This window comes from Schistosoma mansoni, chromosome 4, assembly GCF_000237925.1.
Source record: "Schistosoma mansoni strain Puerto Rico chromosome 4, complete genome".
Taxonomy (NCBI): domain Eukaryota; kingdom Metazoa; phylum Platyhelminthes; class Trematoda; order Strigeidida; family Schistosomatidae; genus Schistosoma; species Schistosoma mansoni.
The window spans coordinates 8060241-8084036 of NC_031498.1; the positions used below are offsets into that span (position 1 = coordinate 8060241).

The 23796-nt window shown below is 39.3% G+C and overlaps 1 protein-coding gene across 1 annotated transcript; it reads right to left on the bottom strand.

Moving 5' to 3' along the window:
- Positions 1-1937: 1937 nt before the first annotated feature.
- On the bottom strand, positions 1938-9523 carry Smp_009030 (putative ribonucleoside-diphosphate reductase, alpha subunit; the record flags this gene model as incomplete). Its single annotated transcript, XM_018796704.1, has 10 exons — positions 1938-2195; positions 2342-2762; positions 3935-4248; positions 4342-4645; positions 5065-5416; positions 5517-5769; positions 5806-5922; positions 6864-7202; positions 9334-9422; positions 9457-9523. 10 exons carry the CDS (start codon positions 9521-9523, stop codon positions 1938-1940), a joined length of 2514 nt encoding a protein of 837 aa, XP_018651820.1.
- Positions 9524-23796: the final 14273 nt, after the last annotated feature.

Below are 23796 nucleotides of genomic sequence, written 5' to 3' on the forward strand. Positions count from 1 at the left end.
ATGGGAGTCGTTTGATTAGACTATAAATCTCAAACGATTGATGAGGGTAGATTAAATATCCCAAATTACTGCCTACCGCGATTTGCAATGTTGGCTGAAGTAGGAACATATGGAAACTAGGCGATGGGAGGGACCGAATTAAGACGGGATCATTTAGTGAAGTGATTGGTGGACAGTCACATCGGTAGATGCATATTACTTTGCTATGGCCCACGCGAGGAAGGGTCGATATTAGGTGAAATGGCTAGAACACAGCTAATAATGCAGATATATTTACCAAGTGTCCCATAAAGTCCTGCACTTTAACATGATTTCGTATTTCCTAATCTTTAACCTTCCACACTTATTTAGTGCTCTGATGAACAGTGATATATTCTCACAACAATTCACTGGGATACCGATCCCCTACTTACCATACACAGACATCTTGTAAGTTATCATAACTGGAGGAGTGTAAAAGACTGAACTCCAAAGAACTTGATAGATCTTCACTACTCATCATCCTAATTTGTCATAAAAAGATATGCTTTCGTGATAATTACAGAGAAAGTAAATTGACAAATACATGGTCGCTGAAATCTGTGATTATCAGACGCCTGGGTCAGCTACAACGTAGTACCTAGCACGTATGTACATCCGTTCAAGTTTCCATAGTCCATTAGCAAAGAGATGAAACTGTCATCCCGGAATAGTAGAAGTAGTAACAGTCAGTTTCAGTGGTGTTAAGAAAGATTAGGCAACAAAAACAAGATTCGAGATAAATTAACGAGACAAGAGCAAAGAAAAATAATGAGGAAATCAGAATTTGGGGAAAGACAAAGATGGATGCACCTGAGTCATTGCTAAACGATTTTGAGCCATGCCATTTAGTATCTAACTACTGTTCACGATAATCATGCGGAGCCCAACTACGTAGTCTATATCTGTTCACATGGACAAGCTCCAAACACCTAACTGGATATCATCGATTGTGAATCGACTAAGTGTTGGCCGAATGCATAGTCAACCTTAGTCTGAGCTAAGAGAAGAAATAGTAGTTGGTACCTTACTACTCTCATCTTAGTTTATCTGAAGGTAGCGTTTGACTCCCATACGCCTACTAGTGGCTGGAGTACTGCACATCCCTGGAGTCTATTTATTCGAGTATGAAGTATTCTCGTGTTCAACCCAGGCTTTATAGGTAACGCATTTTGTTCTGTTTATCTAACTGATCTTACGTAGGTAGTACTTCGCCGACTATATTTAAAATAATAAGTATTCAGAACTCCCGAAGTAAGATGAAATATCATCACCGCATAATATGCTTATAGGTAATGTATTAATGCTTTGACATAAGTGATATGAGTCTAACCAGTCAGTCAAAATACCAGATTTCTTTCTTGTTAACATACGCCGCAATCATAATATCCAGTAATCCACCACAAAGTGAAAATACTGCCCCAAGCTCACCTTGACTTAAAAACACGACTGCGAACTTCCTAAAATAAATCTCATAATGTTGTATTATGTGGTCGGACCACCGAGTAGGCAATGCTAACTTTGTTATGGTTTTCCTTTCGTCAATGCTCTTCTTAATCTATAATTTCTAGAATTTGAAAGGGAGTAAAATTAGTGTACCTATGACAGTATTTAATAATGTTTCATTTATCTAAAGCTATTTGGAAAGTATGAGCCTTCATTGTAACTACGAACTTAACTTCTACATTAAAAAGTATGAATCCACTAGCAGTTCAGCGCCTGGAAAATTACTGAGCTAAGTGATCCAAACTTCAATATGTATAAAGAAAAGATAGACAAAAGTGATTAAATAATATAATATCAATACATAATACTCTTGACAAAATAAACATAAAACTCTTCATTTATAAAATTTTTCTGAATATAGTTACAATTAGAAAGCACATTGACAAAAATAAATTTTTAAAAGTTAGGTTATATTATCCTTGGCAGCTTAAGCATCCTTCGGGATTGTTCAGACTACAAGCGATTGAGTCCAAATTCCGTTTCTGTATTTCCTCGATTATTCGAAGTTCTTCTATAGCTTCAACAGTTTGATCAATTGAATCATTGTTTTGAGGCTCATTTGTTTTTGTAGTAGAATCAGTAAGCACTCGCAGAATAGTTTTGTCTACACTGAATTTGATAGGATCAGCAGCAGGTCGTGTTCGCAGATAGTACATACCTGTTTTCAGACCCTGGAAGGATAATACATCGTCTAATAGTTAGAAAATCTATGTTGAACAAATGTATAAAAAGACTGTACATTACTTCAAGTTATTGCATTAAATAGCAAGCATATTATTAATCGGAAGCACCATTATAAAGAAATTATGTAGCATACCTTTCTCCAAGCATAGAAATGCATACTTGTTATTTTTCCATAGTTCGGTTGAGCGAGATGTAGGTTAAGAGATTGGCTCTGGTCAATAAATGGGGCACGGCCGGCAGCCATATCGATAATCTTCTTTTGCGAAATCTCCCATACTGTCTTGTACAAAGGTTTTAGCTCCTTAGGAATTCCGTCGATATGTTGAATAGAACCCTGATTCAAAACAATCGCTGTTTTAAGTTCTTCCGACCACAACTCTAATTTAGTAAGATCATCAAGAAGATAAGGGTTCACAATCTGGAATTCACCACTCAACACACGGCGAGAAAATACGTTGCTTGTGAAAGGTTCAGTCGACTCATTGTTCCCAAGAATCTGAGATGTTGATGCTGTTGGCATAGGGGCCAACAGAAGACTATTGCGCAGACCATACCTTAGGTAAAAGGAAAAATTCCCAATATTTGAAAGTGTGAATCGTATTTTAGTGTACAAGATAATAAAATAAAATCAGTGCGCTAGGTTACCCCATATTTTGATTTTAACAGGAATAGATTATCAGTACCGAATAATGACACGAGATATGATATGAAGAATGAAATAATAGGTGTTAATCAAATATGTGAACTTCTAAGACGAAACTACTACTTTTAGTACTCACATGTCATTATTAACCTAAAATTCACTTAACGTCTCTTGCTTGATAGTATTTTGTACATATTGTTACGAGTTATCTCAAAACACAGAAAACATCCAGCGCGTAAACCGCACACTTTTGTTGCATTTTGCTTACTTTACAACCAATATATGAAACATGTTAATTGTTACGTTTAACGGAGTTTTCACTTAATCCCATGGCAATCCGAGCTACAAACCCAATGAAATCTCTATACATAAAACGAAATGAAATCAAACGTTCAGATTTGGAGGTTAAAAAATACTTATCAATCAGGTGTCTGACAAGTTCAAAACAAACCTCACATTGGTCAAACTGACCATTTTAAATTAGACTGAATATAAAAGTCTTACTAATTGTATTTATTTGGTGAACCGGGAGTTGTAACCACTGTAAAAGTGAGGTCTTCGTCATCTAAAGTATCCAGAGAATCTACATAATCTAAGTACAATACAGAATACTGAGTGTAATCACTGGTAAATAAGCATAAAAAGTGTTCACAAAGCCCCCCTACTTTAATTTAGGAAGTAATTCTTATTTATTAGAATCTACTAAATCGTAATAATTATGTAGCCTTTACCAAGAATGATTTTATGTAGTTAACTTTGAATAACACTTCAGGTGTGATAATTTAGTGATTTCATCTAGCTGTCCGAATTAAAGCAGATGAAATAGAGTATGAACCCTAAGATCTAGTGATCGAAAGTTGAGTAGCATAACCACTGAGACAGTAACACCTATTAAGAACAAACTAGTGGTTTGTCTTGGTACCTAATTCAATAACTGTTATTAAGTATTTGTAAGATAGAAAAAAGTTTACCGAACCTAGAGTAATCCAAGGTCAAATAATTAGAATTTACCAATATTATCCACCTCTTCATTTATATATGCAATGAAATTTGGAAAGTAATGTAAGAATTTGTAGTACCTACTTATTTATTCGAGCACGTAATCCACTCCAATCTAAACCAGACACCTTGGAAAGCTCCTCCGTATCTACACCCCACATATCAGGTTGAAGTATACCCTTACTGACAGGAGAACCTTGATATGATTCATATGTCCCTTGGTCAACCGCTAGCTGGCATGACGCATCCAGAGATGCAAAGTACATTGTTTCAAATATACGTTTATTAAGGTCAGCCGCTTCTGGACTATCAAAGGGATACCTCAAAAGACAAAATGCATCTGCCAGACCTTGAACCCCAATACCAATCGGCCGATGACGCATGTTTGATCTGCGAGCCTATAAACAAAATTTAGAATTTAGTAACAAAATGCGAAGGCCTATAGTACTTTTAGGTGTTAAACATTTACATGCTTTTACGATCAATCTTACCTCTTCAACTGGATAAAAGGTAACATCAATGACCTTGTTTAAATTTCTGGTTACGACTTTTGTAACTTCTTGTAGCTTAGCGAAATCGAACGTAAGATTATCTCGATTAACAAATTTTCCCAATGAAATCGAAGCCAAATTACAGACAGCTGTTTCGTCTGGTGAAGAATACTCAACTATTTCCGTGCATAGATTGCTGCAACGAATTGTGCCTAGATGCTGGTGATTTGATTTACGATTGCAAGAATCCTTGTACAACATGAATGGATTGCCTGTTTCAATCTGACATTCAATAATAGCGTACCTGTTAAGAATATCAAGTTTATATACTTATATATTATGTGAGCAAGAATAGTAAGCATTTGTAAATGCAGTCGAAATGAAATGATAGTTAATGCATGATAACCATACTAATAAAAATACACACGCTAAATTTATATGAGAACAGATAAATCAATGCTGCTGAGTACCTTAAATATATTTGAGTTCGCAAAATTTGTCCTACAACTACGCGTTAGGGCGAATACGTTAAATCTCGTTTGATAAACATGCAACAGAGCGATTGTTGCCTAAACCAAATGCATAACCATATATTTAGTTTCTAAAACTTACATCCATTCGGTTTTTGTTCAGTTTGATAAATTAGTGCAAAATAATTACGTACGCTTTATCATAAAAACAATACCCTGTATACATTATGACTACAATAATTCATTTGCTTACCATAGCTCTTGGGCTTTAACTGTTTGTCTGCCACGACCTTCACGCTCATATTTTTCATACAAAGTGTCGAAATCTTCACCCCATACTTCAGGCAAGCCTGGACACTCATGAGGATCCATTAGTGTCCACTTATCGTTGGATTCAACGCGGCGCATGAACAAGTCAGGTATCCAGAGGGCAAAGAACAAGTCCCGTGCACGAATTTCTTCGGCGCCAGTATTTTTCCGCATTTCTATGAACTGAAACACATCAGGGTGCCAAGGTTCTAAGTACATGGCAAAGGCTCCTGGACGCTTGTTACCTCCTTGGTCGACATATCGTGCAGTGCTATTGAATACGCGCAACATCGGGACTAAACAGAATGGAAGATACAAATAAGTAGATTTTAAAACAGTATTTGTACTAAATGAAGAGAAATTTCGAACTTAGGACTGTAAATGAAAGAAACTTACCAATACCATTTGATTCTCCATTTGTTCCAGCTATGTAGGTCCCAAGACTGCGAATGTTATGAACATTTAGTCCAATACCCCCGGCATTCTTAGATATAACTGCACATTCTTTTAGCGTATCGTAAATGCCTTCTATACTATCGTCTTTCATAGTGATGAGAAAACAACTCGAAAGCTGTGGTTTAGGAGTCCCAGCGTTAAAAAGTGTCGGTGAAGCATGTGTAAACCACTTTTCAGACATTAAGTTATACGTCTAGAAAGTTGGACAGATTATTACACACTTACTTACCTCGATGGCACTGTCGATGTCAGACGTATGTATCCCAATTGATACCCGCATTAACATATGCTGTGGGCGCTCATGAACCTTCCCGTTTATTTTTAAAAGGTAAGACCTCTCTAGAGTCTGAAAAAAAGATAATTATTTCTTGAAAATAAAGTAGCTGACATAAGTTGATGGACTGTATAACTATTAGTATAAAGGAATTTGTAAAGTCTAAACAAACATTATGTTAGGATTTGGAAGACTATATTACTCGGTATGACGAGAAAATCTACGTGCTTCATGAATGTACAACCTGAATGGGTGGAAATGCTTTAGAACGGATTTCTTAGATGAGTTGCTAGATTAGGCGGGTTGCAATTCTAAGCGTATTGATCGAAGAGATCCTCCCATTCTTGTCTCCAAAATTTTAATTTACATATACGCCTATCAAATACTTTTAAAAGCTGTTTCATCTTAGATGCATTACATCTGATAAAAAGCTGTTCAGATTTAAAGCTAAATGTAATATAATCTCAACTAGTTTATAGCTGTAGATGTTTGTATAATTACCAGTGATCTAAAATTATAGAGCAGGCTGAAGTCGGAGACCAATGATAGTAGTTAATCCCAATGATCGTCTATGAAGATCCATGAAAAAAAGTACTATTCATAAACTATGACTTAACCTTTTGATAGGAGTATCCAACGCATGTGGATTATAATGCACTTTGCGATGAGCTAATAATCAACGGCGACTGACAATACATAACACGTCGTCTGGTACGTTAAGCCTCCATTTACATTTTAAAATAAACCCATGTTAGGTCAATTTGCTCGCAAGAGACTACTAAGCATCATAGTTAACACACTCAAGATGTGTTGAGACTGGACATTCAGTTTATAATTAGCTCAGTATTCTTTTAGACACATTTTGTTTGGAACGCGTGAATTATTTTCTATCATTACCAGTATAATCAATATTCGAAACATGAAAGTCACTCGAAGTTGCAAAAATGCGTACGCTAATAGCTAAATGTCCAGTGGTCTGAGGCATTTGGGAAGAACTACAGTCAATAACTTACCTTAAACCCAAAATAATTGTACGTGTAATCTCGCTGGTAGTCAATTGCATCATTCAGCCGCCCAGCATTTTCTCTAACAAAATCGCGAAGACTTTTTGATACTAAAGGAGAATGTTTCTTGGTTCGAGGATTAATGTAGCAATATAAATCTTCAACAACATCTGAAAACCTAGATTTCGTTTCCTTGTGTAGATTTGAAACGGCAAGACGAGCAGCCAAAATGGCATATTCATGATGTTTTGTAATCATGCTTGCACATGTCTCGGCTGCCAGATTATCCAATTCTACAGTAGTCACTCCAGGGTATAAGCCAGACACTACACGCTTGGTTACCGCTTCCTGTTGGTATAAAAGATAGTTTTTATTTTATTTTAACACATAAATATTGGTACAAGGGGGCACCAGATATATATGCGCCACACAAAACAATGAGAATGGAAAGAGAAAAGGGGGAAGATGCATATATTAATAAAATAAGAGTAATGATAGGGGGAACTGAAATGTAAAACCAGAAGACTCTTTCAGTTAAGGAAGTTATGACTACTCTATGAAAAAATTAAAAGGTTATAGCACGATCGCCACTGGCTTCTATTCTGAGCCATATCTGATAACGTCTCTAGCCACTGTGATGCACCATCTCTTGGACCCCAGCCAGGGAGTCGCGAAGGACCAACAAAAGCCAGTTTTTTGCAGCTTTCTTTCATACCACGACACCATGCCCCCAAATGCCCTGGTACAGCCAACAGCGGGGACGGGGTCACCCTCCCTCTCGAAACGCTCTCACATGGCCACGAGTATATAGCCTCTACCAGGAAAGTCCTACTCACTGTCTTCTCGTGGTATTACTGTTGTTTACGAAATTGAAAAGACCAAAAGCGAATGTCCGGCGCTTTAACCGGGTTGGTGGACACGGAAAGTCCATCTAGGGAAGTTGGAAAACCCTGATTCCAAACCGATGGTGCACATTGGCTTCAGTATCCTGAAGGAACAAATGGCGTATGAACCAATCGTTGGTCATCGGCTACCATGGGACTGCATCTCCTTACGATGCCCCACTGCCCTATGGGCGAGACCTTTAGGTCAAAGGCTCGGGGTGCGATCCCCTAAGAAAACAACCTGCTTCGGTCTGGGCACCCTCGCACAAATAAATGAAATGACGCTTTCTACTGACAATGCTATGAAAGATAAACGGGATTAAGGATATATTATTACATATAGCAAAGTTACCACGAGTAGTTAACCATAACACTGGTACAGCTTGAATGAGAGATAATGTTCCGGTAAGTCATACCAATAAGGTTTTGGACACGGAATATTTTGTTAGCGGGTATGATGAGAAAAGACTAGTAATGCTTAGAAATAATAAGTACACCCTTATTGAAAAGCAATTAGGCCGAAAAGAGTCCACTCATTGAAAGTTGCTTAAGGAATTAAAAATGACTCTATTACGTAATACATATTGCAGAGTCACTTAAGCTTGTGCAGGTTAGAAAATTATCCCCAATCAACTTGATCAGATAGACAACCCGAGCCTATGTTTGAAATAACAATGAAGCAAAGTAAAACCGTGATGATCGCATTTACTTAGTATTGATGAACTACTTATGTTAGTAGATGGCTTTTTCGTATGCCCACTTGATGACCTTGAGATCTTGACCATAGGGCCACGCTCCAGCAGACAAGAATGAAAACAGATGATGTACCGAAATAATGAACGCAGGAGAAATACTGTAGATATGGCAGTTTTACTACATTAATTATAAGAAGCTTTTTCTCCCAATAGTCCTGTTGGATCATCTTTGTAACCTTAGAGCAAATTTGATGAGTAAGAGCACATAACTCTCAGAACAGTTTATATCCACCCAATATCCATTTGAAAGCGAAGAAACTGTTTTTGAGAATCTGCAGCTCAATTTTCTTGTAACGTGTTTAAGTGGCGACCAAACGAAAAGAAGACTACCCCCTTTTCTGTCAGAAGTTTTGTGGCTTCTTGACACAAATCTTGAGATCACATATGAGTCGAATGAGGGATAATAAGATCGTTTACTAACGGACGCTTATCCCACGCACTCGACTTCAAAACGGAAAATAAGCGGAAACCCCCCTAGCACTTAGAAAAAGAAACTTAGTCTTCTTCGTTTCAAAAACCGCGAGGATTATCACACGCTTTACAACTATCTACAGTACCCAAATAATTCCTTACATAAGGCTCAAATTCCACTCCAAAATCTCTTTTCCATCCTTAGGATAAGATTGTCAGTTCCATCTGCTAAGTAGTAGCAGAAAAAGAAACCCAGGAAACGCCGAACAACTTGTCAGTCACGAAAAGTTAATTAATTGTCTTGTGAGCATAGTAACATACACAACCTTCCATAACCCCTATGCAGATATTACTTAACACATCTTCAGGGCGATTAGAACCATTCAGTTAAATGTGGAGTACTGTGTCATATAACATTGATGCACTTACCACGTCAATGTATGACTCGTTCAACCCATAGCACATAGCACGTATACGTTTTGTAATTTTTTCGCAGTGAATTGCTTCGTTCCTGCCATCTATGAAAATAGAATATACTTTTGAAGATACTACCTCGCTTAACGACATAGATTTTATCGATCCCACTGAATTCCCTTAGCAATTTTTGACCACTAGACATTAGTGCGACGAAAACCACGGCCCAAATGAAAATCGAAATCAAATGGACGGTCCAAGTGACCAGTTCAACTGATTGCCTGATATAAACAAGACACAACAACAATGGACATCATGAGACGCTGAATATCGAGAACATGTCGACGAACTCTATGTTTGTGTATCTTTCGAAAAAATAATTTGCATTTTCAAACAGTCGTTTATTTTTAAAGCTTTCAGAAAAGGTCATTCTTGTATGACCAACCTGCTGACTGCGGTGGATAGATAGACAACCATCCTTGATCGCAAGGGGAAGGTTGAAGTCATCTACCTGGACTTCTCAAAAGCTCTTGATAGGGTCAACCATATATGTCTTATCAAGAAGCTTGGACGATTGGGTATAAAACCCCCTTTGATTGATTGGCTCTCTTCATATTTAGAAAACCGACACTTTAGAGTCAGGGTTAACTTCACTCTCTTTCAGGCTATGGAGTGTCCTAGTGGGGTCCCCCAGGGCTCAATACTAGGACCTCTTCTTTTCTTGATTTACATTAACGATCTTCCTCAACAAGTTTCATCTGACTTATTGCTTTTTGCTGATGATGTGAAACTTTGGAGAGAGATACACAATCATAATGATATACTAGTTCTTCAGGAGGATCTGACTCGACTTCAAAGTTGGGCAGACGACAACGGACTTACCTTAAACACTTCAAAGTGCAAAGTAGTCCATCTGAGACATGTTGCAGACTATAGTTATAACTTGGGTAACTCCCCTCTAGAAGTTTCCCAAGTCGAAAAAGATTTAGGAGTGTTGGTACCCTATGACCTGAAATCGTACGCGAACTGTGACAAAAACGCCTCTCAAGCAAACCTTGCACTGGTAACATTGAAGCGCATTTTTGGCCAGTTTGACGGTAGAACCTTCCACATAATCTTCAACAGTTTTATTCGTCCTCATTTAGAGTACGGAACAAAGTATTTCCTCCCTCCCTCCAAAAGGATAAGGACACTCTGGAACGTATACAACGTCGAGCCACGAAATCAGTTCGGGGGCTCTAATTCAAACCTTACGAAGAGCGCCTCCAATCACTTAACCTTTACCCGTTAGAGTACAGGCGTCTTAGAGGTGACCTTCTTATGACTTACAGTATCTTTAATACTTCTGGTCATCCCCTTAAACATCTTCTTAAGCTTAGTCATAACACTAACCTCAGAGGTAACACCCAGAAATTGGAGACCCTATATAGCAGAACAGACTGCAGACACAACTTCTACTCCGTAAGAGTTGTCAAGTGCTGGAATTCGCTGCCGACTGAGCTAGTCCAAGCGACCTCCCAGGAGTCCTTTAAGAGGAAACTTGACTTATTCTTAAGGACTAAGGATAACATATTATTATGATTTACCAAATTCTTTTTTTCCTCTATTATCGTTCATATACCTAGGTTTTTGCCTGGAGGTATTGGTGATCCACTGCTACTAGACACGGAAGCCCGTTAAGCGAAAGCTTCTTCTATTCCGTCCTCAACCATTTGAACCATTTGAACTAACGAACTGATGTTAACTAAACCATCATTGAAAATCTTGAGACACTGGATGGTCGTTTCATTCTAATATGGGGCTTCTCACCACTGCATATGTACTACTCCGCGCGCAAATCAAGTCCAGGACGTTCGATTTCGTGCGCAAACTCCTAGCCTGCAGATCAATGTGCCAGCATCCAGCGGTGTTAATGTCTAACTTCAATTGATTCGCGACATTGAACAAACCGTATTCATTGCCTGAAGGTAATAACTGTCTAATACTGGAGGCGAGTTGAAATCCACTGGCAATTGACTTGCCGCCATAGGTTTGGGAGTTACTAATAACAGTTATGTCCTCACTAGTGACTAGCTCCAAACTGTAATGTAGGGGGTTAATAGAATGTAACGGTAAATAAATTCCCAAAATCAATTGCTCTGTAAGTCTTTGGCATTGGCCGCTGACTACATTAGTTTTAATGGACTTATTTAGCTAAAGGCGCTCGGTCATGCATCCATATCAGATCACGAGTGGAAACACCGTGCTCAACATCCCCTGTAATCGCTTGCCAGATCAGATTAGTCGATCTACGATATATTGACAACCTATCAAATATATCTTCGAACCTCCTCGCTTCTGTCTTTTGATTTCACTTGGTGGATACGATTCATAATAGGTGCTGCTCGTTGAAGTGTTGTCAAACTCCGAATACCTGTGGCACCCTCAAGAATATAGTCTGAGTGCATTCACTCGGTACGTTTTTCATTTTCTTAGACAGTTTAGTAGTCTTCACAATCAAATGCAGGTTTTGTCTCTAATTTACCCTATGATGTGACTTTTTAATCAGTACCCATTGACATTAATTAAACAGGAATGTAGATTGGTAAAAGTTCTTCAAGCAACTCTTTATTCGCTGAATATGTAGCTGTAAATAAACGGCTTTTTCAAGCCTAGTTAAAAAAGCCTAATGATTAATGTAAGCTATAATGCATAAATAATACCACCTGGAATTAACTCTCATATCTACACCATCTCAACTTTTCAAAAATTTATGTGAAACTTATCGTAACCCAAATATGCAAGGTAGTGTAAACAATAATTTCTTTATGCAATATGTATTACATTTATAACAATGAACCAATAAATTTTACAAGAATAAACTGAGTGATAATTATTGGTCAGGCACAGACTAGGTTTTCATAGTCCAACGTTCACACTATGTTGCTCGTATATTTTCAGCCTATCTAGCTTGGTTGTTCATATCTCATCTGCTGTGGCCTTCAACGGCTACTCTTTCAGACGCTTATCGCCCCTGATATGTATGATTGGTTTTCAGTGTGTATCAATTATTTTTGTCATACATCTACATTTTTCAGTACTATGTCAAGCTCACATGGGTCATTTTAGCTGCTGAACAGACAGGTTTGCCCATTCTTTTTAAGTCATGTTTTGATTATTGGCTTATTAACCTTGACCGTTTTTACATGAGCGTGTGTTTTAATAGCTTACCCCGTTCATTACATTTTCGTAACTCTTTTTAGTTCGATAATAAATTTGGGGTCATGCATGATCAAATGGATTTGGCTTACCTGCCTTTTACGCTATAATTCGCTTCCACGAAAAGATGCCATAATTGTTCAGAGTTTGACAACGACTCTACACATAACACCATTATAATAGAAGTATACCAACCCAGTCATATCAGAAGTCAGAAATGTAGTGGTTCGAAGATCTATTTAGGAGACTACAGATATATCAGGAAGCGTTTAGTCCAAGTCGACCAACAGTAGCGAAGGATGCGTAGCACGGCGTACCCACGTGTTATCTGGTGCGGATGCATGACCGAGCGCCTTCAGCTAGGTGTGCCTAGTAAAACTAACGTGGTCAGCATCAATGTCGAAAACTTATACAACCATTCATTTTGTGGATTTATTTACCGCTATACCCGCTTCTTATTCAGAATGTCTGTCTGGATAAACGAATGCTTGAAGTAAAATCATCAGAACGTCACCCGTGTTTGGCTTCTTATTACCACCGTCACACTAACAGCGTTAGCCTACGCAATAAATGGATTTAAATACATTTATGTTTATAACATCTCCGCATGATCAAACGGGTGTCAGATACCGAGTAAAACACCCATTCGGTCTGTCTTAACTTTTGGAAAGGTGATTCGTTTCAATCTTTCAAGTCATCTTGTCATCTATATGTACCCTCGACCATGTGTATGATGTTACGTATGTGTCTATCCACTACTCGTCTTTCTTACCTGGGTTATGGAAGTTAATTCGCCGTATCATTCTTTGAGTCAGTGCATTACTGCACCTCAAGGCCTTTGTAGATCACCAATGCATGCTATTTATGTGAATGTTTGAGGTCTACTCGAGTTGTACGTGTATGACGTGACCTTCTAGCCTACGTTGAAGTCACACCTTGTGGCTAATACTTAACTTGGGTTGCCTTTCCGTGGCGTCCAAGTACTGCAACTACTTTGATGACTGTATAGTGCAAGCATGATGTAATTACAAAACTGCATTGGTGGAATTGGATATAAGAAACAGAGCGTGATTTTTGTCGCACAGGCTAATCCATGTAGTGTAATCGCTTAATGCACATTGACTCCCCATGACCTTGAAGAGAATAGGTAAACTATCCGGCATTCAGTGACCTACCTATTGGATGGTTTGGTTAGGGCCAGGAGACATTACATCTTATACGGTAGCTGAATCTTTTGGTTGCATATCTGTCGTTCAATATTAGCCTGTCTGAAGTATATGTTTCCTAAAACACTTGAATCCAACTTTTTATACGCTATTTTTTCAAACATACTTAGTCAGCACAACATACGTAAAGTTAAGTAAGATATTTATTTTGTTGGATTTAATATAGTTCTGTCGTAAAGGAGTCAGATAATGGACACTAGAAGTGTACAAGTCTAGTTTCCTCTACCGTAAAATTTTGCCGAAGCCACCAGTCCATAATCTAGTTACACAACCCAATCTAAGAAATCATCGGATGTCCAAGGAGTAAAAGTGGCACTTCGAACAGACAGAGTAGCTTTATGGGTCTTGTTAGTAATCACTATGGTGAGCTAGTACCTACAAGTCCAGACCCTACAAAAGCCTTGACTTTTAACTGTGATCACGGTGAATTTAGATGATCGATTCACTCTACAGTACCCTCCTCGACGTAACGACCATAATTAAGATATTTCACTTGAACTCAGGAAAAGATCCAGCAGAACCAAGATTTACTTGATTAGGCCAAACCACTGCTCGGCTTCTTTTTAAGGTACTAGTTTCTTCGAGTCACCCACAGTCAACAGAAAAAGAAAAAAACGAATTTTGTGCGTCATTTTTGCAGCACCATGTAGAAATAACAGTTTGTAACGAGAACTAAAATACCCCGACAAAGTCACTCACCCACTAAACAGTCAAATGTTTCCCTGGTACAAAGCAATGTACTATAAACAGAAGTAGGAAACTAAACGCTACCTGGGAACCAACAGAAATGTGTTCAACAAAATGGGACCGAAACTCCATTTACAAGGATGAAGTCAGATAACATACGTTACCGGGAGACAACCGAAGAAAAACAATAGCTAACCGCCCTGCACACTGATCTTGGGTTTGAATATTTAATATGACCTTTTCAACGGTCCCATATTATTCAATAGCACAATGAAGAAGTAGAGGCAAATTTCAACTGATGCAAAACGATAAAGCTTCAATCAAAAAAGACCGAAAAATATAAAGACAGGGCTACACGAGTCCCTGACATAACATACAGAAAACGGGAAGGAAACTCTGGAGAGTATGGGGTTCCTGCGAAATGTCTTTCCATTTCGGTCCACGAACTGACTTCGTGGTTCGTTGTTGGATGTGCCCCAGTGTATTCTGCAGTGAAGGAGGAGACACCATATTTCCATACTCTAAATGGTCTGCCGTCGAACTGGCCGAAAATTTGCGCTTCAACGTTACCAGTGCAAGGTTTGCTTGAAAGACATTTTTGTTGCAATTACTGTAAGACTAGTTCACAGGTAACTAACACTCTTAGATCTTTTCCAACCTGAAATACCTCTCGAGTGGAATTACCTAAGTGCTATGCGTAGTCTGCAACATGTCTCAGGCGAACGATTTTGCACTTTAAAGTGTTAAAAGCAAGTCCTTTGTCAACCAACCAACCTTGAAGTCGAGTCATGTCCTTCTGAAGTGCCAGCTTATCATCCTGGTTGCGAACTTCCCTCCAAAGTTTCACATCGTCAGCTAGAAGTAATAAATTAAGAAAAGAAGAGGTCCTCGTGTTATATCCTGAAAGAAACTACTAAGAAGTTCCGTAGCCTAAAAAAAATTGAGTTTACCCTGACCCTAAAAAGTCGTTTATTTAGATATGAAGCTTTCAATTTTCTGATACAGTGCCTCGGTTTGGCGGATATGAGAAGATTGAACCAAGCAGTTTTACCGAGATTGAAGCTGCTTCTCTCAATGTCTGGACCAGGAGTGTCTTTTTTTGATGCTGCAGTTTCTCGTAAGCCAAGCCAGCTCCCAGGTTCACTTCTGAGGGTTCTGCTGAGTTCCAGGTGAAGTTATCGTCGATGTAGTTCATATGAGACGGTTGAATGTTTGAAATTACTGTTCCACCAGAAGGTTAATCACATTACCGCCGTTTTTGGTTTGTCTGTAAGGACTTAGCAACTGAGCAGTGCCGGTTTTAGTTTTTCAAAGAAAGGCTGCATGACGGAATAAGCCCTTTGGATTGAAGGAAAATTTGTCGGTTAGCTCTAACTGATACTGAAGGACAGAGCTGCTCCGCCTGCACACCTATTTTTCTATCGTTGCGAAACAAGGACATATCGGATATTGCTTGCTCCCGGTCCGTTATCTAAGATGCCCATGTTTCAGATATCGATAGGGGCTGGTACTATGTCAAGCCCACACAGCTTATTCTAGCCTTCAGACAGATCAGTCTATTCATTCTTCTTGATTCACATTTTGACCTGGCCAATTATTTGCTCATCAACACCGACCGATTTTATATGAGCGTACATGTGTGCACTTCCTGTTCTATTCATATGTCTGTAACTTGTTTTTAGTCTGACTCTAAACATTGAGCCACGCATGGGCCAATCTAACTGGCCCACTCACCTTTTCAGTTGCGCGTCATTTCGTTTTGCTTCACATTACGATCAACGATTGTGCGAAAAACAAGTATTCAAAAATTCACTTTCGCATTTAGCTTGATTCCGTTATTCACCAACGATATTTAAGTCGATGATTATATACGAGGATTGATGACACGTATAATTCCATAACTTCAGTGAAGATCGATCGTGTACAGACCAAATCGCAGCTCTACGGACTATTGTGCAACAATCAACTGAACGGAATTCATCACTCTACATCAACTTCATTGACTACGAGAAGGCATTTGATAGCGTGGACAGGACAACACTATGGAAGTTTCTTCGATACTATGGCGTACCTGAGAAGATAGTCAAAATCATACGGAATTCCTATGATGGATTAAACTGCCAAATCGTCCATGGAGGACAACTCACCGACTCATTCGAACTAAAGACCGGTGTCAGGCAAGGTTGCTTACTCTCACCCTTTCTCTTTCTCCTGGCGATCGACTGGATTATGAAGGCGTCAACATCTGGAGGGAAGCACGGGATACAATGGACAGCTAGGATGCAGCTGGACGATCTAGACTTCGTAGATGATCTGGCTCTTCTATCACACACTCAACAACAAATGCAAGAGCAGACGACCAGTGTAGCAGTAGCCTCAGCAGCAGTAGGCCTCAATATAAACAAATGGAAAAGCAAGACTCTCCCATACAATACAGCATGCACCAATCGAATTACACTTGACGGAGGAACTCTGGAGGATGTGAAAACCTTTACGTATCTGGGCAGCATCATCGATGAACACGGTGGATCTTATGCAGATGCGAAGGCGCAGATCGGCAAAGCAAGAGCAGCATATCTATAACTGAAGAATATCTGGAACTCCAAACAAATGTCAACCAACACCAAAGTCAGGATTTTCAATACAAATGTGAAGAAATTCCTACTATATGGGATGGAAACTTGGAGAACTACGAAAGCAGTCATCCAGAAATACAGGTGTTTAATAATAGTTGTCTACGCAAAATACTTCGGATCCGTTAGTCAGACACTATCAGCAACATTCTACTGTGGCAGAGAACAAACCAGATTCCAGTGGAGGAAGAAATCAGGAAGAAGCCCTGGAAGTGGATAGGACACACATTGAGGAAAGCACCCTACTGCATCACAATACAAGCCCTCACATGTAATCCTGAAGGCCGAAGGAGAAGAGGAAGACCAAAAACGCATCACACCGAGAAATGGAGATAGACATGAGAAGAATGAGAAAAAATTGGATAGAACTAGAAAAGAAGGCCCAGGACAGAGTGGGTTGGAGAATGCTGGTCGGCAGTCTATGCTCTGTTGAGAGTAAGAGACGCAAGTAAATAAGTACAATTCCATAGCAATCATTCATACGATCTCCTCGGTGTCAGATCTAGAGCCACTAGATATCCCTATCCCTTGGGTATCATTATCTTCACTTAGTTCATGCAACTCATCCATCCGACCTGCGGAGTTCTTATATAGGCAGTTCGTGCTCCCAATTCGAAACGTGAGGGCTTCCTTGTGCCGTCTGTTTTAATTAGCTTTATGTGCATGAACAGGCGGTTTACCTAAACAGGACCTTCCGAGTTGGTGACCCTTGTCTCTTCTACCTTTTTCTTGATCATGGAAGTCCGAAAGTGGAATTAATCACTTCTCAATTACATTTGTGCTCAATCCTTGAATTATGTGGCCTATCCGGATGCATACGAATTCCATTTCGTAACCGGTATTTGTCGACATAGAGTGCATCGACAGTAGCAGCTGCCATTTGATAGGACGGGAAGGTTATTTTCATTACCAAGGTTTAGAAACCCCATCCTTCTTGATTAGTCGCGTCAATTAATGGGTCAATATGTTTTAAGCCTCAGCGATGGCTTTATGAACCTTCACTCTAGTAGATGATAGTCTGCATAACCGGAGTCCGCGGACAATGATATTTCTCCCATGAATGAACATCTCGCGTAATTCTTTTAGGGATGCTCTCGGTGAGATTGCGCTCAGAATATGATATATCGGGCAGTATTCTCACATCCCCTTCTGAGTTCAGCAAGTGACCAGCCGGCATAACACCCTTCACATCAGCAGTGCTAGTAAGCGTCACACGGGGTCTTGGATGATTTTGGTGCTTGTTATCCTTCCCTCGGGTAATCTTTGTAAACGTTAGTGGTTCAATTTTGGAAAGTGTGGGCCTCCTCCTTTTCTTAAACATCATATCGCTTTTGTTCTGCAGACTAAAAGAAATTTTATAGCCGTCTTTAAGGTTCATGGCAATAAGAGAAGAATACCGAACTATATTTGCTTACCCAGGTTTTCGACTACGTTGAATTTGGGTTCCGTTCTATATGGAAGTTATATTGAGGTCCGGATTCCCGTACTTTCGGCTGACTGATTGAAAAGTCTTACAGATGGATTGCACAGTCGATTCATTAGCTGATTTTCTTGCGACACCTGAGATGTTCACCATTTTCGCTGGTGACATTCTATCCCTTTTAATTGTCTTGACGGAGGCCCAGTCCTCTAAATTAGAACATCTAGCGGCCACAGCCACGTTTGCAGAGTCTGTGATGGGGACACACGGTTTCAGTGGGTCTAGTACCGTCGGTGTTATGGCTGTGCTGGGTTTCAGCATATTTTCTCTAGGGATAATGCATGTTCCAACAATACTAATGTTGTCGGAGACCCTATTTTTCACCTCATTGCACGCCTTTATTGGCTTATATCTATTAGGACTGCCTATTTTCGGGGCTGCTGACAATTCTTTCGGTATGCTTCTTGAGACTAACCTTTACATTTGCCACATTGAATACCACAGGTGGCGGCAAAGCAGTATTCAGGTGTCTTACATGAGTTCATTGTGACCATGGTGTAAAATGAGTTGTTGGATTGGTCCTAGCAAAAGTTTATGACCGTCAAACAAAAAACAATCGACTCAAAATGGGTAGAATGGAGAAAAACAGGTACTATAAAAAGTTAAGACATGCTAAACTATGATGGTCAGAAGTTTTCAAATCCTTGTACTCACTAGGAATTACCGAGACAGTGCAACTTAAGCCATACGGAATTAGATGAGCACAAATGAACATATTATATTTGGAATGCGAAATCAGTGGGCAATCAAGTAGAAAGGAATCACTAGACAGTACAAATACCACGTAAACCTAGCCTTGAAGTGAAAAACAATAGGGACCGAATAGTAAGCTGAGGCAACAGCACAGTTAACTATTAACTTTGCTAAAACTTGATTGAGAAAGTAATCCACCTAATATTAATCTCTAGACGGACTCTTTGGATCGAAAATCGTACTTTTGTTGTGTAAGAACACAGCGAGAGTTTGAGGAGTGCAAATCACGTAAGGACTAAAATTCCCGTCCTTAAGGTGCTCTTACTGTAACTACTAAAATATTTATCTAGATATTCGTCCTAACTAATAAACCCTCGTCTTAATTTGATGACCTTCAAACTTGATATTTATTACGTTCGGTCGAGAACCATATGTTTTATTCCGTGATTCGAACTGCGAACAGCGAAGAATATTGTCTAGCAGACAGTCTTCTGATAGCTGAGTGTAGTATGAATTGGCTATACACCTCAGACATTATAGAAAATGAACCCCACAAACATTCGGTAGGATAGTGACATTTTCACCATCATACTAACAGGATAAAGTATAGATGAGATATTGATGCCCTTAGCAATTATGGAAAATACTTCTTTGGAATTATTGTAGCTAATGACCTATCAAACCCCACTACTACTTCAAAGTGGTCGCTACTTAGATTTAGTTCTCATTCTGAATGCCAGAAGATGAATAAGTAAACTCCAAACCTATCCCCCAAGTACAATGTTTACCTCATAGGTCAAAACTTGAATGAACAGGCTGCAACGTTCCAGTCACGTCGAAACAATTGTGAACTATCCTCCCGAATGGTTGGAAACTCTTCGACTTTGTCATCTTCATCAAAGACCACAATTGTAAACACTATGGTCTTGTAGAAAGTAAACTTTGTAGACCTATGAACGATTCTCATGAAATGAATGAACAAATAAACCTGGCATGTAACTTGGTAAGTCAGAAGCTCTTATTTCTGATGCGAAGGTCTTGATGCTGAAGGCAGACAACATCCGTTAGTTATAACATGAGAGTAATAAGAAAGGATACTGAAACAGGTAGGAGGAATTATATATTTGATTGTGTGTATAAATGGACAAGTGTGGGACTGCAAGACTAGCTATCGAGAGGATGGGATGATTGTTCGGTCTGTGTGGAGGCCAAAACCGGCATGTCCGCTTGATCTCGACCCCTTATTTAGATCACCATAAAGTCTAAACACTTACTAAATGAGTGATTTAGATAAATTATTTGCTATCGACAAATAGTTTATATATTGTTATATTAGCAAAAAGAACTTCTACATTCTATGTACTGATTATGTAAGACCTAATTAACTTAAGTGTCATCATATAAGTTAAGTATTTCCAGATTTTCCTACTGAGCTTCTCCTCATACTAGATTCGTTCTGTTTTCATACTGCATGGACTTCGGACCACTGGTCATACAACTTCATATTTTGGCTACCAACTAAATACCTGTCAACCTTTCGAAGTGATTATTATAACCTAAATCCCCGTGCATGGCTCTATCTATTATAAAATATCTTTTTAAACTCTAGAAACAATGTGATAAACTATGACAGCAATCTCAAAATGTTCTTCCCTCTTGACATCAAAATATCCATTCATCTCTTTAATAACTGGAGTTTTATTCTTAACTGAGAATCCTATGTCCTACCCGAAACCGTTATTCACTTAAGCTGCCCGGGAGTATCTGTGGTTTAGGTTTGAGGTATTCGAAATCCTCGTCTGTAATGAACATTCAATATCTCTAACGTCCAATTTTTGAAACTCTGTCGGTTTGGTTAACTAAAGATACTACTTAAATCAAAAGTTATCCTCTATAAGATGTGTGCCAGACCGTTACTGGTGTACTGAGCATGTAGTCTACATTAAATAACTACATTTTGAAACATCTCTTCAGTATTTCATACACAAGTACCATTGCGGTAATGATTATGAATTAATGGTGTACGTGAGTCCCTGGACAATATTGTGGAAACGAAACTACAGCAAAAACATGCGTGAATCAAACTCAAAAACTGACATTCATCCAAAAGTTCTGAGTAATGGAATAATTAAAAATGTCGGACAAAATAAATCTCTAGAGTTATTGTTCTTCATCGAGAATATTCCTTGAAACCAACCTCGTTTCTATTAACTTTTCGTTAACTCCGTTTGTGATCGCATCACAATATTTCAATGGAAAATGTTGGCCGATGATAGTATAAACACTGGTTACTTATGATAACAAAAAGTATTGAAATTTACTTTCACCCTAAAAATTTCCGGAATACTGCGACTTACGATAAGTAGAAACGAGTGAGGACCACCTTTACCTGTTCTAGGGTTACTGCCTCTCCCAAGCCATTACATATTTTTCTTAGTATAATGTACGTGCGAGTAGTTTAGACACTCGATTACATTAGCCGTTGTGAATCCAAAAGTTTGTGCCGAAATGTCAAGATTATAAGTCAGTGTTTTTTCTAAATTCTGTCCGTAACTCTTCTATGGCTACTGCCGGTCCCAAACCCCAGTAAAGGAGAAGGGTTGTGCATGAGGACAGCAAACAAAACCTATAGAAAGCAACCCTGATGAAAAAACTTATGAGTAAAAGGTCACTAGACGGATGCTCCTCCTAACAACCACAGCAACAATCAACATAGGTACATCGAGTGTTCGGACAATGTAGGAGACCGGGAACACCAACCAAATAGCTACGGAAATGAGGAGACACAACTTGGTGGTTCTCGGAATCAGTGAAACCCACTGAACTCAAGCTGAACGGAAAAGGTTAGATCCGGGAGAGGTGGTTCCGCACACTATGCATGAAGAAGCAGATGCTCCACACATGCTCAGTGAGTTGTTTGATGCTGTTCGAACAAGCACGATAAGCACTTATTTGACGGAAATGTGATGGACGCAGAATCATCAAAGCATCATTCAAAACAAAGAAGGAAGGAATCTCAATGGATGCTATCCAATGTTATGCACCGACCAATAATAGCAGTGACGATGATAAAGATCAGTTTTACGAGAGGCTGTAATCGATTATAGCCAAGTGTCCAGGAAATGGTCTGAGTATCTTGGTGGGAGACTTAAACGCCAACATCGGAATGCCCAACACCGAGCGGCACAATATTCTCCCACAAACGCATACACAAAGCTACATTGGTCTCACCGGATCACGCTACACAGAATCAGATCGACCATATTTACATCAGTGAGGGATTCACAGGGTCAGTGGAAGGCGTGAGAACCAGGAGGGGAGCTGTCATAGCTTCAGATCACCACCTGGTTGTTGCCCAAATGGAACTTGAGCTAAAAGAGCAGTGGACAACTTGACAAACAGCATTACAAACTTTCAATACAGCCTTCCTTCGACATACTGACAAACTCAACGAATTCAAGATCACTCTCAACACCAGGTTCCGAGCATTACAAGATTTACTGGAAGAAGAAGAAACTATTATGGAGGACAACTGGAAAGGGATCAAAGAAGCACTAACTCTAACATGTCAGGGGGTTCTGGGCCTCAAGAAGCATCATCATAAGGAATGAATCTCCATCGAAACCCTAGACAAGATTCATGAAAGGAAGAACAAGAAGACAGCAATTAACAACAGCCGAACAAAAACAGAGAATTTCAATGCACAAGCTGAATACACAGAAGTGAACAAGCAAGTGAAGCCAAGCATTTGAGCTGAGAAGCGGAAATATGTGGAAGACCTAGCAACGACAGTGGAAAAAGCTGCAAGAGAAGGAAATATGAAACAACTATATGACACGACGAAGAAAGTGGTAGGGAAATATAGTGAACCAGAGACCCCGATCAAAGATAAGGAAGGCAAGCCATTCACTGAAACTCAGGGACAGGAGGAACAGATGGCTGGAACACTTCGAGGAACTCTTGAATAGACCAGCTCCATTGACCCCACTTGATATCGAAACATCACCTACAGACCTCATAGATGCCACTCTACCAACGATCGAACAAATCAGGATGGCCATCAGGCAAATGAATGGTGAGAAAATAGCAGGACCTTGCAATATACCATTTGAAGTACTAAAGTCAGACATAGAAGTAGCTGTTAACATACTCCACGTTCTATTCAGGAAGATTTTGGCGGAGAAACAAATGCTGACGGACTGGAAAGAAAGATACCTCAACACGATACCAAAGAAAGGGGATCTGAGCAAGTGTGAGAACTACGGAGGCATAACAGTGTTGTCAGTATCAGGAAAAGTTTTCAACAGAGTTTTGCTGAACCGGATGAAAGATTCAGTAGACTCCCGACGTTGTGATCAACAGGCTGAATTCCGTAAGGACCGGTTGTGCACAGACCGAATCGCGATACTACGGATCATCGTCGAACAATCGCTTGAGTGTAACTCGTCACTTTACATCAACTTCATTGACTATAAGAAGGCACCATGGAGTTCCTGAGAGAATTGTTAACATCACCCGGAATTCATGCGACGAACTACACTGCAATGTCTTACATGGGGGA